Source organism: Neofelis nebulosa, chromosome 1, assembly GCF_028018385.1.
Source record: "Neofelis nebulosa isolate mNeoNeb1 chromosome 1, mNeoNeb1.pri, whole genome shotgun sequence".
Taxonomy (NCBI): domain Eukaryota; kingdom Metazoa; phylum Chordata; class Mammalia; order Carnivora; family Felidae; genus Neofelis; species Neofelis nebulosa.
Genome location: NC_080782.1, coordinates 63879323 through 63897026, shown reverse-complemented (window position 1 = coordinate 63897026; position 17704 = coordinate 63879323). Strand labels below are relative to the sequence as shown.

Here is a 17704-nt window from a genome sequence, read left to right as displayed (position 1 = left end):
ATTAGGACAGTGTCTAATAACTGGGAGGAAACCCACACACGTAAGAAAAAATTCAGGGAAACTTTTATCTTCGTCACAATGTTCTGCTATTTTTCAATTTTCTAAATATGCACTGCTATTAAAATCTGAAAGGATAAAAAAATATCCACACATAATACAAATTTGACTAGTCTACTGGTTTTTCCCAAATTTCCCGGGCTCCTATTGTTCAAGGAGGACGTGGGTGTGCCTGTTAGGGCACAGATTCCTAGACCCTTACCCAGTAATACTGAATCCGAACATCTCGGGGACAAGCCTGTTAATTTATACTTTTAACCAGCCCCACAGATGATTCTTATAATCGGGCATTTGCCGGGACCTGCAGACTCAAGGCGAGCGCTGCAACGACGGGACGAGGAAGGCCAGCGCACGTTGCGGCAATCACGAGGGCCTGAGCCTACAATTCCCATATTGCCCCGAAAACTGACGCCAAGCCAGCCAGAGCCTGCCGGGAGTTGTAGTTTCTGTCGGCTAGACCTCTGCCTATAAGAAAGGAGGAGGTGACTGCCGAAAACTTCCCGTCCCACAATGCAAAGGCCAGTGGTGACGTCATCGGCAGAGCGCCCGGGATGGAGCGGGCCGTTTCTCCCGCTTCTACCACCACCTCCGCTGCCTCAGAGCTGGCTCCCGCCGCCGCCGCCGCCGCCGCCCTCTCCCTCCTCTCCTCTTCCTCTCCCCCTGCCGCCTCCCCTTTGTCCTCCCCCTCCGCCGCCTCCTTCTTGGGCGCTTCTGCCGCCTCTACACGACTCAGGCCCTCCGTCCCTGAGAAGTTGTGTTCGGTCTCCTCTGTGGGCCCCGGGCGCAGCCATGGCAGACGGCGGCGGCGGCGGCGGCACGGGCTCGGTGGGCGGCGGCGGAGCGGGCCAGGCCTCGGCCGGGGCAGCGACAGGGGCGGCGGGGGCAGGTGGGAGCGGCGGCCCCATCAACCCCGCCTCACTGCCTCCCGGGGACCCGCAGCTCATCGCACTCATCGTGGAGCAGCTCAAGAGCCGGGGCTTGTTTGACAGCTTCCGCCGGGACTGCCTGGCCGACGTGGACACCAAGGTAGCCGAGGCCGCCTGGCCGACGGGGTCGGGCTGGGCGTGAGGATGGCAAGCTTGCAGCTTGGTTTTTCTAACAAAAGGTATTTTTAAAAATCTCAGCAGTGAGGCACTAGACCGCTTGGGGCAGTACAGGAAGCTTTCTGAGTGGTACACACGTGGGTTGGGCTCCCAGCCCCATCGCCCTCAGCTGTGTGCATTCCGGTCGTTTCTCTGGACTTGGGGATTCGGTTCTGGTTTCAGAGCCTAGGTCCGATCTTTCCCAAGGTGAGACTTCTTTGAGCCCCTCAGTAACAAACCTCTGTGTGTTAATGTTGGAGAAAGCCAGGTGAGTAAGCAAGAACGGTTTGAATGCACAGTCACCAGAACGCTGTAGCTATTTGTTTCTTCCTTCTCTCCAGCTCAGCAATTTGCAGGCTTGAATTAGGTACATTGGTGCAGAACCGGCATCCTTGTGGTGGATTGAAGGGGATTTGGTGCCTCTTTTAGATCCTAATGCCATAGGTCAACCTAGTAAAATGCTATTACGTGTTATTTGCCAAAGTCGTGGGGATTCCGTGAAGTCACGTGGGTTGTGTCAGACGTATAGTAGGTGCTGGAATGTTCGTTTTCTCCCTTTTCAGAAGCTTCTCTAGCAGGACCATGGTGGTAGGTTTAGGAGGCTCTGTTACTGGACAGCTCCTCGAAGGAAGTGATTTCTCTTTGAGAAAACCTGCCTACCGAACAGGAATATTGTGAACTTAAAATTACAACTTAAGGATAGGGAAAGACATAGTCCATTTATTCATTGAACGTTTATTGGCCTACAGCATGGTAGGCTGTGTGGGTATAGGAACAAGTCAGGCACCACCAGTCCTCAAAGCTTGTACCCTAGGGTAGAAAACTGACCCGTAGACCAGATAATATAGAGAGTAAGTGGTGTTAGAAGCGCTTAATATTTAGTGCTTAATTTTACTTATTTAAAGGTCTCAGATAATACCAGTTGAGCTTTTAGCTTTCCCAGGACCCTGGGTGTTCTCCCATCACAAATTCTCCACTCACATTTCCTATGTTAAGTTTTGTGTGGCTAAGTCAATGTAAGATGCAAGTTATTTAAAAGAAAAAAGAAAGAGAAAGAAAGAAAGAGGGACACCCGGGTGGCTCAGTTGGTAAAGTGTTCAACTCTTGATCTCGGCTCAGGTCTCTTGATCTCAGAGTTCATGGATCCAGCCCTGAGTCTGGCTCTGTGCTGAAGGCACGGAGGAGCCTTCTTGGGACTCTCTCCTCTCTGTCCACCTACCCCCATGCACGAGCGTGCTCTGTCTCCCCCCACCTCCCTCCCTCCCTCCCTCTCTCTCTCTCTCTCTCTCTCTCTCTCTCTCTCTCTCTCCCCCCCCACCTCTCTCTCCCCCTCACCTCTCTCTCCCCCCCACCTCTCTCTCCCCCCCACCTCTCTCTCCCCCCCACCTCTCTCTTTCCCCCCCACCTCTCTCTTTCCCCCCCACCTCTCTCTCCCCCCACCTCTCTCTCTCCCCCCACCTCTCTCTCTCCCCCCACCTCTCTCTCTCTCCCCCCACCTCTCTCTCTCTCCCCCCACCTCTCTCTCTCTCTCTCCCCCCACCTCTCTCTCTCTCCCCCTCCACCTCTCTCTCTCTCCCCCCGCCTCTCTCTCTCTCCCCCTGCCTCTCTCTCTCTCTCTCCCCCCGCCTCTCTCTCTCTCCCCCCGCCTCTCTCTCTCTCTCCCCCCGCCTCTCTCTCTCTCTCCCCCCGCCTCTCTCTCTCTCTCCCCCCGCCTCTCTCTCTCTCCCCCCGCCTCTCTCTCTCTCCCCCCGCCTCTCTCTCTCTCTCTCCCCCTGCCTCTCTCTCTCTCTCCCCCCGCCTCTCTCTCTCTCCCCCCGCCTCTCTCTCTCTCCCCCCGCCTCTCTCTCTCTCTCCCCCCGCCTCTCTCTCTCTCTCCCCCCGCCTCTCTCTCTCCCCCCGCCTCTCTCTCTCTCTCCCCCCGCCTCTCTCTCTCTCTCCCCCCGCCTCTCTCTCTCTCTCCCCCCGCCTCTCTCTCTCTCTCCCCCCGCCTCTCTCTCTCTCTCCCCCCGCCTCTCTCTCTCTCTCCCCCCGCCTCTCTCTCTCTCTCCCCCCCGCCTCTCTCTCTCTCTCCCCCCCGCCTCTCTCTCCCCCCGCCTCTCTCTCTCTCCCCCCCCACCTCTCTCTCTCTCCCCCCCACCTCTCTCTCTCCCCCCCACCTCTCTCTCTCTCCCCCCCACCTCTCTCTCTCCCCCCACCTCTCTCTCTCTCTCTCTCTCTCTCTCTCTCTCTGGAAAAAAGAAAATAAGTATTACAAAGCTGTTGGGGAAGGAGAGTTGGAGCCTTTCCCACCAACACCTTAGATGCTCCTTCTGGTAATTATAGGGTGGTTTTAATTCTGCAAGATAGTGTGTTTTTAGGCACCTGTTGAGTCCTCTGTTGCTTTAGCCCCAAGGTTCTCAGTGTGGCCGGTGGATCAGCTGCATCAACATCACCTGAGAACTTGTTAGAAACGTATATCCTTAGGCCCCTTCCCAGACTGCTGAAATATTCGGGAGTATACTGATGATTACTTTGTAGTGCATCCAAAATATAAATAAATAGAATTGATATGGGAATCAGTCAAGCTAGGGACAGATTAATACAATAAAATGTAATGGCAGGCGCATTCTTTCCTTTCACTTCAAGAACTGAAGGGATTATTCTGTAGTGTCAAGATCTGTTCAGGTTTGGTGGTGACGTTTGCTGTCCTTTGTCTTTTTTTCAATAAGCAGTAATTGTCATTTCAAACCAGGTGAGTTATTTTGAATAGTAGAAAGTAAAACAGGATGCGTAGTTCGAGTTTCTAGTTCCTTTAAGCAAAGAGGTGAATCTGTTGACCCAAGAAAGGACCCAAGGAGCAAACTGCCAGAAGAGTAGGGATGCATTTGGAACCAGGGACGCTCCACGAGGGCCTTCATCTCTGCTCTTTATAACTGTTTTACTGTCACCGTAGAGCAGAGTCATCCATTTGGCTACTAGTGTTTTGATTACATCTTATGTCTTCTTCCTCTAGAAAGGGATTCTCAATTCCTATTCAAAGAAATTCCAGGAAACATCAGCATTGTCTTAGCACGGGTCAGGCACCACCCTTGGGCCAGGAGAACATGGCACCCTCTGCCCAACCCTTGTGAGGAGAGGAAGAAGGAGTAGATAGTACATGGGTGTTTGGGAGTCCACGTGTAGGCTGAAGCCTACTCATTCTTTTGTCGGTTTCACTTACCCGACTGCTAGCAAACTTTGGAGACAGTAACACTGCATAATAAACCAAATCACGGTGATTTATGACAGGCATTCATTCTTATGTTGATAGGGCTGCAGGTCAGCTAAAGTTCAGCTCATCCAAGTAGTCTTCAGCTGGGCTTCGGTTTAGCTCGGCGACACATGAACTCATCTTAGATCCCAGGACATGCCCTCATAGAGGGTCACCAGAGCACAAGAACCAAGCCAGACACAACCACATTTCAGGTCACTTGTCCCTAGCACTCCAATGACCAGACCATATGACATTGCCAAAACTCAGCATCATTGGGGTAGGTAAGCATTCTCTGCCCATGGCAGAAGGGGACAGCGGTGATCCTAAACAGCAATGCACGCTGTATCTATCATACCTGGTTTAAAAAAAATTTTTTTAACGTTTATTTATCCTTGAGACAGAGAGAGCATGAACGGGGGAGGGTCAGAGAGAGAGGGAGACACAGAATCCGAAACAGGCTCCAGGCTCTGAGCGGTCAGCACAGAGCCCAACGCGGGGCTCAAACTCATGGACCGGGAGATCACGACCTGAGCCGAAGTCGGAGGCTCAACCGACTGAGCCACCCAGGCGCCCCTATCATACCTGGTTTAAAGAAGAGTAGCTGATCATACCAGAAGGTCTCAGAGGCTGAGAACATATGCTCCTTGTGTTCACCAAGTTCCTTCTCATTTTGTTCTGACCCTCGCTGTGTCGAGAACATTTAAGACCAGTAAGTGTCTGAAGCTCCATGTTCGGACCTCAGCCGTGCTTCCCTTCAGCCTTTCCCAGTGTTCCATAGGCTCTGACTTGCGTCTGCATTCTCTCATTGTGCTGAGGTTTTGGTGACCCTTCATTTTATGCAGAGGGCTTTCTTGACCCCTTCATTGTTGCTAAGGATACTCTGCGAGGTGAGCAGGGCGGCAGCATTTCAGTTTTACAAATGGAAATAACTGAGACTTAAAGATTGGTGACTTGTTGAAAGTCAGACAGCTAGTTAGTGATGGTGCCAGGCTGGAACTCGGTTCTTTTGATTCAGAAACAGACTAGGTCTGCCCTTGGCTTGTGCCACATTTTAGCTAAGTGGGCAAGCTGTTTACTTTTTCTAAGTGTAAGTTTCTAATCTCTAAAATGGGGGCAGGAGAGAGCTAATAAAATCTCCCTGTACAGTTACTTGAAAAGTAAATGGGATGATAAAGCATCTGGCCTTGTGCCTGGCCACCATAAAGTAAGCACTTGTGTCGGGCATTAATTCCCACTCTACTGTGCTGCACGGTGATCTTCATAGTCATAGTAGAAGTGTCTTCAAGGACTTGAAAATTCTACGTTTCTGTGGAAAGCAGTATTCTTGAGTGACTGATTTCTAAAACTTTGGTGCATATAACTTCTTACCTTGCGTCTTCTTTTTAATGTTTTAGCCAGCTTACCAAAACCTGAGGCAGAAAGTGGATAATTTTGTGTCAACACATCTGGACAAGCAGGAATGGAATCCTACAATGAACAAAAACCAGTTGCGAAATGGTCTGAGGCAGAGTGTGGTTCAGTAAGTAACTAGAATTAGGAGTGAAAAGGCAGTAATCACCGGTATGATACGCAGGAAAGCGGAAAGCTGATGCGAGTCATATTTTTGGTCAAGGTGGATGGCACTTTCCAGCAAACCCCACACACGAGTCGCAACAGTCCACCCTTTTATTCAAGTTCAAATGAGCAAAGCACTCAACTGACATTCTTGCTAGTTTATCCAACCTCCATAGGCCTCCTGTGTAAACTTTCCTGGGTGCTCCGAAATATATTCCAGGTTGCAAAACATATTCGCTGCCGTTCGGAGTTTTCAGTGTAGTTGGCACATACATGGGAGTTTTACACCAAGGATCGGCATTCGGATCTTGGGCAGGAGGAGCTGGATCTTTAGTCTCCCAAGTGAAGGGGAGTTCTACAAAGTCTTTGAGTCCACGTGGCTCCTCTAAAGTGTGATGGCAGCTTTTAGGAAGGCGTAGAGTCCTATTAAAGCGTGTCCTTCAAACAAACTGAACTTCAGTTAATAAAGTGCTACTGCTAGGTCATCCAAGTGACTTCGTAGTGTCACTGGGCATAAAAGTGGAGGTGGGTCCTAGAATCTGGTGTCCTAAGATAAGCTGCTTCTAATCTCCTCCCCTTTTCTTGTTCTTAATACTAACACTTGTGTTCAGGTCTTTGTCCACTGAACTCTCCTGGAATATCTAAAAGCTTATGAAGCCTACCTCTTTAGAAACAGCAGGAAATTATGCTGAGTGAGAAAAGCCAGTAACAAACAGATGCATGGTGCTGATTCCACATATGTAACTCTGATAAATGAACAATTACAGTGATGGACAGGAGATCAGTAGTTGCCAAGGGCTTGGGGGTAGACGGGGAGGAGGTGAGTGTGACTTGCAGGGGCTAGCTGGCACAGGGGGTGCTGTGGTGGTGTAGGTAAGAGCTTCGTTGTGGTGGCTCCCTGAAGCTACTCATGTGGCTAAAATGGCACAGAGCTACCTGTGCAGGGTACAGCCACACCTGTGAAATCTGAATAAGGTCGTATTGTCTTCGTGTCATTTTCCCAGTTTTGATATCGTACTACAGGTACAGGTCAGGTACGCACGGTGCAAACACGAGGGGAGGCTGGGGAAAGGGTGCGTGGACCTTCAGAGAATGATCTCTTTGTCTCCACAAGGTCAGGGATGTTGGAAGCTGGAGTGGACAGAATCATTTCTCAAGTGGTGGATCCCAAACTAAACCACATCTTCAGACCACAGATAGAAAGAGCAATTCATGAGTTCCTGGCGGCCAAGAAAAAAGAAGCTGTGCCAGCACCCCCTCCAGAGCCTGAGAGCCAGGACCCCCCAGCTCCATCCCAGGATGCTTCCTAAGGTCCGGTATCCTGTCTTTTGTCCAGGAGCCTTCATCTCTGGCTTATAAATATATAAAATGGATAGAAAAGGGGTAAGCCACTATTGGGGATCATCTTCTTTATACCTTCAGAAAAGCATTTAGTGCAGATAGACTTCCGCTGCTGTTTAGGAGTCGTTTGTTACTGAGAACGAATTAGTAGTGTCCTCTTGTGTTAGCGAGTATGAAGTTGTGTGCCACCAGAGCTAAACATTTAGGCTGTGAATAGATACTTCAGTAGAAACCAACTGGGATGATTGTTGTGCACAAGAGAAATTCAAATGAAAGTCCTGTTTTTCTGAAAATGATTAAATGGGCCTCACTCCTAATCGCTCCTCGGCCTTTTGGCTAAGATCATGTGTAAATGAGTCTCACCCCTGGACATGAGTTAAACTTGGGTTTGCAATTTGAATATACAATCGAACAATGCGTTCTAAAATGGCATCCTCAATGGTGCGCACAGTCCGCTTTTAGCCCTGCTGGATTTCCTTGTATTTAGAGATTTGAGTTTACCACTATCCGTTACCATGGGACACTTCTGTTATGCATACCTCTTTTTACTACACTTGGGATTTACTTTAATCTTAAAAGTCAGCTGTAGATGCACAAAACAATGCTTTTTACAGGCTTTGAGCCATTAGTGAATATGAGCAGTGATAGCAAGTAAGCAGCGGATCCTTACTTAGCCGTTGTTAGTTACCATTGGGGTGTGCCCTTTACCCTCATTCCACTTTGGTGGGCTCTTTTCAAGATTCATGAAGATGTCTGTCATTTTTGATAGGAAAGCATCAGTGAGTGAACAAAGCAAGAGCGGGAAGCTCGTGTAGGTCAAGAAGGGGAGGTTGTCTATTTGTGCCAGTATTGGGAGAACACCTCAATTCCGTTACGGAATGCAAAACATTCATTTCCAGTCTTCCTAGTTTAATTGTAAATTTCTTTAGGAACATAAATGTAGTCTCTCATCAAGAGGCATTTTGATCCGATTCTCTTTTCTTTTTAGAGTATGTCTGACACTTTTTGGAAGCTCCATTAAATTAACTGTGAAGAAATGGATTCGGTTACTTAAGAGTACACCTTCAGAATGAAGACAGGCCGAGGTCGTCACTGATTTCAGCATTCAGCCTTGACTATGGGGTAGCATGCAGATTGAACAGGCAGTAGCAAAGTTGACCTTGTGTGCCCCCTCGTGCTGCCATCCGGTCAGCTTGTCGAAGGGGATGGCATCCAGAAGACACTACAGAGTTATAAAGAAACACTACGTCAGCCTGGGGTTGTCCTGAAACAAACCTTTATACTTGAACTTGGAGACTGCGTGTGGATTTTAGGGTTTGTGTTTGGGGATCCTAGAGGGGCTGGAGCTACAGAGAATGAAGATAACCAGTCCCAAGGATGCGATTTCAAAGAATGACAGTAAAGGTTAGCATGGAGTAGGTATTAGTGCTTATTTGTCAACTAGAACATGTAAGCATTAGCATCAAATAGCTCTAAAGTTGTCGTGACCCTCTTGTACACGAATCTTGTAGCTTCGGTTTCCCTGCCTCATAAGAGGTGACAAAACATGGGACCCTAGAATGTGTGAGGAAGTACGGACATCGGGTAAAAGGAAAAACATTTGCAGGCTCTCTGTCCAGGGCTTTTTCCTATCCTGCAAAGGCTAGTGGGTCTTGGGTGTGTTTATTTTATTCTCATGTTTATGTTTTTTAGAAAAATTGATCAATGAATGGCTTAAGTTTTGTAATAAAATCATTTGATACTCTTACTCCGAAGCCTCAACTGAATGGTAGCCTCCAGGCCTGTGAAGGACAACCTTTGTCCTCCGTTGCATGCTGTGCCCATGCCCACACATGATTAGTCTGGTGGTGGAGGGTGGGGGGAAGATTGGTGAACATAACTTAGAGCTGCCCACCCCCTGAAGCTAGTAGGTAGCACTAGACGTGGGCAGACAGTCCCTCTCCTCCCCTGGACCATTACTGAGGCCTGTCGTTAGGTGAGGGCAGAACGTTCTGTCCATGTTCCTCTAACCTGAGTTTGCAACAGCAGCAGCAGTATCCGGGGATCTTGGAAAGATCGCATATTCTGACCCAGAAGTTCTGGGGTGGGGCCTGTGCCTGTATCTCACGTTCTAGGTGATGCTCGTGCTGCTGGCCCTTGGCAAACACTTGGTACTGCAAGCCTTGAATAATATCCAAGAAAACTTCAGAGAGTCGTGGTTCTATCACTGGTTAGTGTCCATCTAGTAAACTTTAAAGCCTTTAGCTGGTTCCCTGTTAAAAATGAACCGCCTCCACCTTTTCCATTTCTTGGCTTGCAGTGAAGTTTGTGGCTTTTAGATTTGCAGGCATTGTTTGACCCTATTTCTGCCACTTAACCTTAGCTTCTGTTTACTCATGAGGGAAATAGGATCCCCTGCACTCTGGATCACTCGCCAGCTCTGTGAACTAAATACATACAAGCAGATCCGTCACAGAAGTGGCGCTGAACACAGCGTCCCTGACCAGGAGCCTCAGCATCACCCCGGAAAGTGTTAGAAATGCAGTCCCCACCCCAGACCTGATTCACAGACTTGGGGAGGGGCGGGGAGGGGGCCCACGAGCCCTCCAGGTGATTCTGATGCACGGGAAATATCATTTTCACCTGAAGAAACTTCTGGAAAGCTGGTGATGTTGACTGGCAATGACGGTTTAGTTATAATTAGTGGGTAAACCTGTCTCTTCTAACGGCTCCTGAGGGGCGAGTCTCATTGATTTTTTTTTTTTTTTTTTTTTTTTTTAATTCTGTTCTTCGCAAGGACCGTGCTTTGGGGCATTTTGACTTGGAAACGTAAACCTCCTAAGCTTTCAAAACAAGTGTCTTCTGAAGATGAGTTTGCTAAGCAGCTCAGAACACTGTTGAGAACTCTGCAGAAGACTCCCCGGCTATGAAAGATAGAGGAGAGTTGCCTGTGGGACCCAGCAGAGGTCAAGGCCCGCCTGTGCCCGAGGCCCTGGATCAGTACTGACGGGGCCGGGCCCTGCCTCTCTCAGCTGCCCTAAGGATGCCGAGGATAGGGTGGGAGCAGACAGGACATGTGGCGCAGCCAAGCTTTTCTTGGCATTATGTACTGCACCCTATCACCTTACCCTCGGAGGAGCCAGGAGGTCAACTTTTACGGTCTTGTCACCAGGGATGGGCTTGGCTCCAAGGCCACATGGATGTGATTACCCGTCCTCTCAAATTGGTCACACTGCCTGACACCCAGCCGGTCGTTCTGTCTCCAGTGCCCACACAGCCATGTGGCCATCCTTCCAGAAACACTGCTGTTATCAAACCTCTTCCTCACTCTCAAGCCTTTGAAAGGAAGTGGACAAACTAGGCCCCTACCAGGTGGCAGACATTTTCTTATGTATAAATGTAGTTTAATTCTCATGATGCTGTTAGGATTTATTCTGCATTTCAGGGATAGGAAACCTAGACTCAGGTGAAGGAACTTACTCGTACAACTGCTAAGTGGGGGAGTAAGGTTTGAACCCAAGTCTCTGAATTCAAAGCTCACGTTTCCCTCCTCACCACCCCCTTGCTAGTCTGCCTCCTTATTACCTAAGTTCAAACTTGTCAGTCCTTTGGGGTCCACCCTTCATTCCAAATACAGGGCCAAAATCAAGTCAACTTGACCACTTGGTACATCTCAACACGTACCCTTACAGCTCTAGCCAGTCTGTTTCCCTCGCTCAAATGTCCATCACAGGGCAGAGTTTGCTGAACGACCGACTGCCCTCTAACCATGTTCTATAGGCCATGGAGTTGTGACTATTGTCTATTGTTTTAATTAATTACCAACATTTTTAAATGGGGAGGTTTCCAGATAGAGCTCCCTTTCTGGATCCTAATGAAAAATGTCAAGATTTGACAACACATTTATATTCCCACGGGCTAACAATCTGCCAGAACTCTGTAGCAACTCTCCGCTTGAGACAACATGTGGGACATGCGGATGTCACTGGCTGGTTCTCTCATTTGCAGCACCCTGCTGGCCCCTGAGAATATTGGAGATACTTGCCCTAGAGTATCATCGTCCTGTGAGTAAGATGATTCAAAACATCTCCAGCTAGAGGGCCAGATCTTCTAGACTGATTTTCATGGAGACTAAGTTTTCAGCTACCTGAGGGCAGTTCTAGAATTCTCTGGCTTGGAATGGAGCCTGAAGTTCCCCCTCTAACATCTCCCTCAGGGTGTCCAGATTGAACCATCCAAGGACGAGCGAAGGTCACAGAACACTGCACACAGATGTGGGCTCAGGGTAAAACCAGCACACGGGTTTTCCCGGAAGCCCCTCAGACTCACCCTGAGTAGCCATTTCTCCAGGGCCAAAGCCAGAAGAGGGCTTGTCTGTGTGGCCTAATCAATGTATGAAGTTTAAAACTTTGTAAACGAGAGAGCAAAGGGTAGCAGAATATGCCACGCAGGACATGCTACCCCCAAGTTTGCTGCTTTTTGATATATGGATTGTTTGGTGCTGCGGGCACTTGGAAAACAGCAAATACAGGGAGAGGCTGTCACTGAACTCCCATTATCTGTCTAAAGACCGATACCCCCAAAAGAAATAACAGTTGCCACACAGATCCCCTCCCGGGAATTTATCCACCAGGGAGGACTGACTCTTACCACGAGAGAAGAGACTAAAAGTCAACCCCACACCCTGACAAACTTCATCACAAACTGTCACACCTCCCATCTGTTCTAAAGGTCCGTTCTCTTTCCCAAAAATCATTTACTCTCCCCTTAGAGGCTTACTTCCCCCTCTCCCTCTTCTTTCCCACTTGAGCTGGTATTTAATTCTGAATTCTAAGCCACCTCAGGGGATTACTTATTCTTCCCTGGGTGTCCCCATGGATACATGAGGTGTACATGTTAAGAAACTTGTTTTTCTCTTGTTAATCTATTACAAGGGTCTCAGCTAAGTGCTCGAAGAGAAAAAATCCTTTCCACCCCCCTCTACAGGAGCAATAGATTGGATATGATCGGGATGGCTGAATGTGGCCAAGTTTCTCCAGCACTCGTAAGGGAGCAGCATTCAGTCTCTACAGACGTGATTCAGTAGGCATGTGGGAGAAGTTTGTCAGACTCAGACCCGCCGAAGCCTTGACGATGGCCGTCCCCACCACAATCCTATGAACTCCTATAATGTGCTGGTGGTGCAAGGCTCAACATTTGAATCCCGACTCTACCATTTGGGCTCTGGGGCAGCATTAGTGATGACAGATCCTGTTGCCGCTACAGTAGGTGAACAAACAAACAGCAAAAACTCATTAGGCCTCACACAACAAATTTCTCACTTACACAAAATGGCTGTGGTCCGGGCAACCCTCCAGGGCAAGGTCAAGGTGAAATTTAGCATCCTGGCTGCTCCAAGCTTTTAGCCCATCGACTTAACCCTAGAGCTCTTCCTTAAGAGCACAAGAAAGGAAGAGAACAACAGAGGGTCTCGCATGAAGGATGAATAATTTGGCCTGCAGGCGATACGCTTCCCTTTCACTCAGAGCCCACTGGTCACAGCTAGGCACGTGGCCATACCTAATTGCAGGGGCGCCGAGAGGTATAAACCACTCGTGCCCGGAAGGAGAGGAGAATCAAATGGAGGGGGGGGGTTCCTAGAAGGTACCTCCGTGTGCCCTCTCGACCAGTGAACATGGTGTCTTCTTCCCACAGAGATACTAATCCTGTTCCACGGGAGATGACCCTAAGTATCATCTAGTGGCCAGCCACATCCAGCTCAAGGCCCAGGATGTCTCCACCTGAGTGGTTAGGCACCTCCTCCTCTATTAGACCTCATAACTAAAGAGAAGAGTCATCTGCTTAATACCCCACCTAATCCTTAACAGAGAAGTAACCGGAAAGGGGAAGCAATTCTGCTGTGAGGCCACTTAAACGTGGCATGGCAGGTGTCCCTTGTAGGTCCCACTCCGCCCTGCCCTTCTCCGCGGCCTCTAGCGCCACCCTCTGTGAGATTCTGCCGTTGCCATCACCCCCTCTGGCCACACCCGAACACCACACTGGGGAATCTGAATTGAGAGGCTGCCCAGCTTTCTTAATCCCCATCCTGTCCTAGGAGACTAGAGCCCCAAGGTCGTTTTCAGTTCTGAGCTGAGACTTTTGGAGCCTCGGGATCGTGGGGGTTTGGGTCAGAATGGCTATCTTATAAACGCAGTAGGAGTTTTACCTAACGGATTCCAACCAGCGACATGGGCCAGAAGCCCCATTCACAACTTTTTTGTGAGACTCGGCTCGTAAATCTGTTGTTATTCCTTTGCTCCCTCACTCTCATACCTCTCTCTTGATTGAAACTTTGACGCTATGGGACTTCCGTGCAAAAGCCAAGCCTTACGCTTTTTTCCCTGAGCCGCTCTGTCCACCTGAAAAGTTTGCCTCGGCAGCACATTTTTCATCTGATCATTGCATGGAGGCCTTTGTCACACAAGGGTTCTCGACATTTGCTTCTTGCCATTTAGGGCCCCGAATCAGTTTGCTTACCTAACATTGCAAATCCTCAAATATCTGGACTCTCCTTCTTACCTCTAATGTCTGTTCACAAGCTGGAAAGTTTTTTGGCTGATCTCATCTTCTTGTAAGACCTTGCCAAACACAGGCAACATCGACCACATGATGCTATTAAAAATCCCCTTTCCCATCTCTCTCTCCCCTTTTAGGTACATGATCCGCCCCTGCAACCTTCTGTCCTTTTTTTAAATTCATTTATTTATTTTGAAGGGAAGAGAGAGCAAGCAAGCAGGGGAGGAGCAGAGAGAAAGGGAGAGACAGAATCCCAAGCAGGCTCCGAGCCACAAACCGCGAGATCATGACCTGAGCCGAAATCAAAAGCCGGACGCTCAACTGAGTCACCCAGGCGCCCCTGCCCTGACCAAACTTCCAGTAACATCTGATGCACTTGTTCATTGACAATGCACAAATCGACAGATTTGTCTTCATCGGACAGATCAGGTTTGCCCTTACTATATTACCTAAATTAAGCTCTTTATTTTGGAATAATTCCGTTTCGTTCACACGGAGTTGCGACAAGTAATACTGAGAGAGCCTGCATAAACATCGACACGTACCTGGTTTCTCTGTTGGTAACGTTCTGCAAAACAATAACATAATCCCGCACCCAGGACTACTTTATTTAAAAACTGATGGCCTTTGCCTTTATTTCTGGCCATTTGCACACCTGCATGATTTGGGGAGTGTGTCAGTGCCATTACGCCTGAGCTTACTTTTGCACTGAGGCTCGTTGTTATATATTTTTTATTTTGTTGGTTTGTTTAACGGTTTGTTCATTCAAAAAAAAAAAATTTTTTTTTTTTTGAGCACTTACAAGCATGCCGGGCAGTGCCCTTTGCCATAGGAGTTCCAACAGTGGCTGCAGAGGCATGGCCCTTCCCCATCGTGAATAGATTTCGCTGGTTTTCCGGAAGCCGAGGAAAGTGGTGTTTCAAAGTGCCACGGAGCTGACAGGAAGAGGGAGAAAGAGGGAGACATCCACCGAATTCCTCAACGAGGGCCGCAGCAGTTTTGGCTGGAGAGCTAGGGGCTAATGTAAGACGGCAGTGCCTTGAGGAGAGGGACGAGGGAACGGGGGCCCCTCTTCGGTAATAATGACTGACTTGTGTACGTACTTATTTATGTTATTTACATAGACGCAGCTTGTGGGAAGACATTCCAGGGGCATGAATGGGTTTCACAGGGAGAAGTTCCCCACCCGTGTCCCTCCCAGGTCCATACTTCCCCTCCAGAGACGGCAGGTGCATACACAAGCATGTAAGGTCCTACCTGTGTCTTTGGCTGGGACACGCTCCACCCCTCTAACTGTCCCCAGGAGAGGTTCCTGGAGAGAAGACTGATAGCAGGCTTAGGAGCTCTGAGTGGCCAGCAGGTCATACGGGGGTGGGCCTGGGGGTGGAGGCGATGGGCAAAATCCAACCAGCCACCTTGCAGTTAGAGTCAAAGACGCGCAATGACCAGTTAAGAAGAGGTAGCCTGTTCTGAGTGCTTGCCACATGCAGGCCACTAACAGCCACCCCCGAGGTTACCCGAGGTCATCCAGCGACCAGTGTCAGAGGTGAGAGTCCAACCCTGCTCTGTTCACTTCCAAAACCCAGCTGTTTTCCCCATTTGTGTTGCAGGAAACATCTGAACCACCTTTAAGTGTCCGGTTCAGTAAGATCAGGTTCATTCACATTGTTCCACAACCACCACCACCATCCATCTCCAGAACTTGTGCATCTTCCCAAGCTGAAACTCTGTCCCCACCAACTCCACATTCCTCCCCCCCCCCCCCCCCCGTGACCACCGGCTACTTCCTGTCTCTACAGGAAGTTCCGGGCCCCCACCCCACCCCCCGCAACCTCGTAAGTGGAGCCATACCTTGCTTGTCCTCCGTGACTGGCCTGGTTCACCGAGTGCGACCATCTCACCTCTCCATCTTTGTCGGGTTTTGCCAGTTGTCCCAGCTCCACGCTGCACAGTGAAAGGACACAGTTCAGAATCACACGCTGCACTTAGTTGCCACGTCTCTTTTGTCTCCTCCAATCGGCAGTAGTCTCTCTTTAAGACTACAGGCCAGAGGGCGCCTGAGTGGCTCAGTTGGTTGGGTGTCCAACTTCGGCTCAGGTCGTGATCTCACAGTTCGTGGGTTCGAGCCCCGCGTCGGGCTCTGTGCTGACAGCTCAGAGCCTGGAGCCTGCTTCGGATTCTGTGTCTCCCTCTCTCTGTGGCCCTCCCCCACTCACACTCTGTCTCTCTCTGCCTCTCAAAAATAAATAAAAATGTAAAAAAAAAAAAAAAATTTAAGACTACAAGCCAGATCTTTGGTAGAATATCTCTTCAGGTGGGTTTGTCTGACGACTGCTTAGGATTAGCTTCCAATTCTGCTTTCTCCTGTCCCTATTTATTGGTCCACATGTTTATTTCTGTCTGTATGGACCCATGGATTCCTGTTTCACTCAACGTTTTGTACAATCTGGTGCCATCATTACCTCTTTCGGTGTCGGATTGTCCCAGATTTGGCTGCTGGGCAGCGTTTCAGGCCGGCTTTTGCATCCGTGTCACATCCCTCCATCTGTCCTTGGCCACCTGCTTACTTTCTGACACAAGGAGGTGGTCGAGGCTTATCTCGTGCTTTTCCTGCTCCTGCCCTGGGATCTGCCGTTTCTCCAAGAAGCCTGATTCCTTTGGTATTTAAAAGTCAAATCTGGGGGCGCCTGGCTGGCTCAGTCGGTTAAGTGTCCCACTTCGGCTCGGGTCATGATCTCGCGGTTCCTGGGTTCGAGCCCCACGTCGGGCTCTGTGCTGACAGCTCGGAGCCTGGAGCCTGCTTCCGATTCTGTGTCTCCCTCTCTCTCTGCCCCTCCCCCACTCACGCTCTGTCTCTCTCTCTCTCTCAAAAACAAATAAGCATTGAAAAAAAAGAATTAAAAAGAGAAAAGTCAAATCTGGATGTGCCACTACTCCCAGACCCTCTAGGGGTTCGTTTGGGTTTCTCTCCTTCCCTTAAGCGTCATTCTTTCTCTAGCCTCTCCCAATAACCTCAATACATTTGCACTGGAACAGTCCCCTCTACACAGAACCTCCTCCTGTCATAGCCAACACCCCACCCCCAGACAGATGGCCTCCCACCTGTTCAGGCTCTGACACCCCATACTGGTCTACCGCCCCCTGTGCCCATCTCCACGGACGCTTACCTAGTGGCTCAGTAACCGTTTGTAAACCCCTGACCTGAGCCCTGCTGAAAGGTCACATGGTGTGAACAGACAAGTCCTTCCTGAGTCGGAACCGGCCAGGGGTGGTGACAATGAAGAAATGGCTAACGTAGTGAATCATCACCACGTGACAGCCCCTGCCAGGCAGGGCAGGTGACTTGGCTGTCTTCGGGCTTGGCTACAAGAGGAGACAGCAGGGTCACCTCCTGGAGAGTGCCGTAGAGCAGTGAGAGAGCAGGTTTTGGGGGTCAAGCTAGCCCTCCGCGTTCTCTCTGTTCCCGTTACTTTATTGTGTCCATCCCACCGCCCATCCGCCTTTCGTGTCTCTTGCTATGGCTCCGTGTCAGCCACTCGGGTAGCAGGCCGCCTGTCTTCCTGATGGCTGCCCAGGACTCATTCTTCATTCCCCCAGCAAGGCCCCCTCAAGCATACCCAGCAGGTTGGGGGAAAGGCTTTGCAGCCACGTGCACCGGCAGTAGAGACCAACAGAAACTTATTTATAGTCCATAAGTTACTAATAAAGTCCATAAATCTTACTAAGTTCATTCTAAGCACAAATCTCCCCACAGAGGCTTGGGCGGGGGGGGGGGGGGGGGGGTGGATGGAAACAAAGTGAACATTATTGGACAAAACCCCCGTAGGAGGAGAACCGTAATACGTCATTCCACTTCCCCTCGTTAAGCCTGTGCCGGGAACACCCTGTGGTTGGCATTTGTAAA

The 17704-nt window shown here is 49.6% G+C and overlaps 1 protein-coding gene and 1 long non-coding RNA gene across 20 annotated transcripts in view; one reads left to right on the top strand and one right to left on the bottom strand.

Annotated features, from left to right (window-relative positions):
* The window catches only part of LOC131508526 (uncharacterized), a 384833-nt gene that overhangs the window by 121357 nt on the left and 245772 nt on the right, over nt 1-17704 (bottom strand). For 11 of the 18 annotated variants that reach the window (XR_009260054.1, XR_009260048.1, XR_009260056.1 and 8 more), the window contains one exon: nt 15652-15744. This is a non-coding gene — a long non-coding RNA (uncharacterized LOC131508526). Of the gene's footprint in view, nt 1-259; nt 629-15651; nt 15745-16262; nt 17017-17704 lie in introns of those variants that run through there. The other 7 variants (XR_009260044.1, XR_009260045.1, XR_009260043.1 and 4 more) reach the window with 4 other exon arrangements.
* BOD1 (biorientation of chromosomes in cell division 1) lies at nt 612-9013 on the top strand. Of its 2 annotated transcripts, none has more exons than XR_009260034.1 (4): nt 612-1083; nt 5766-5890; nt 7040-7308; nt 8255-9013. XR_009260034.1 is itself a non-coding variant. In XM_058723532.1 (4 exons), exons 1-3 carry the CDS (start codon nt 847-849, stop codon nt 7233-7235), a joined length of 558 nt encoding a protein of 185 aa, XP_058579515.1. In that variant the 5' UTR covers nt 615-846; the 3' UTR covers nt 7236; nt 8255-9013. The 2 variants fall into 2 exon arrangements, 1 of the variants encoding a protein (XP_058579515.1); XM_058723532.1 differs by having other exon boundaries at nt 615-1083; nt 7040-7236.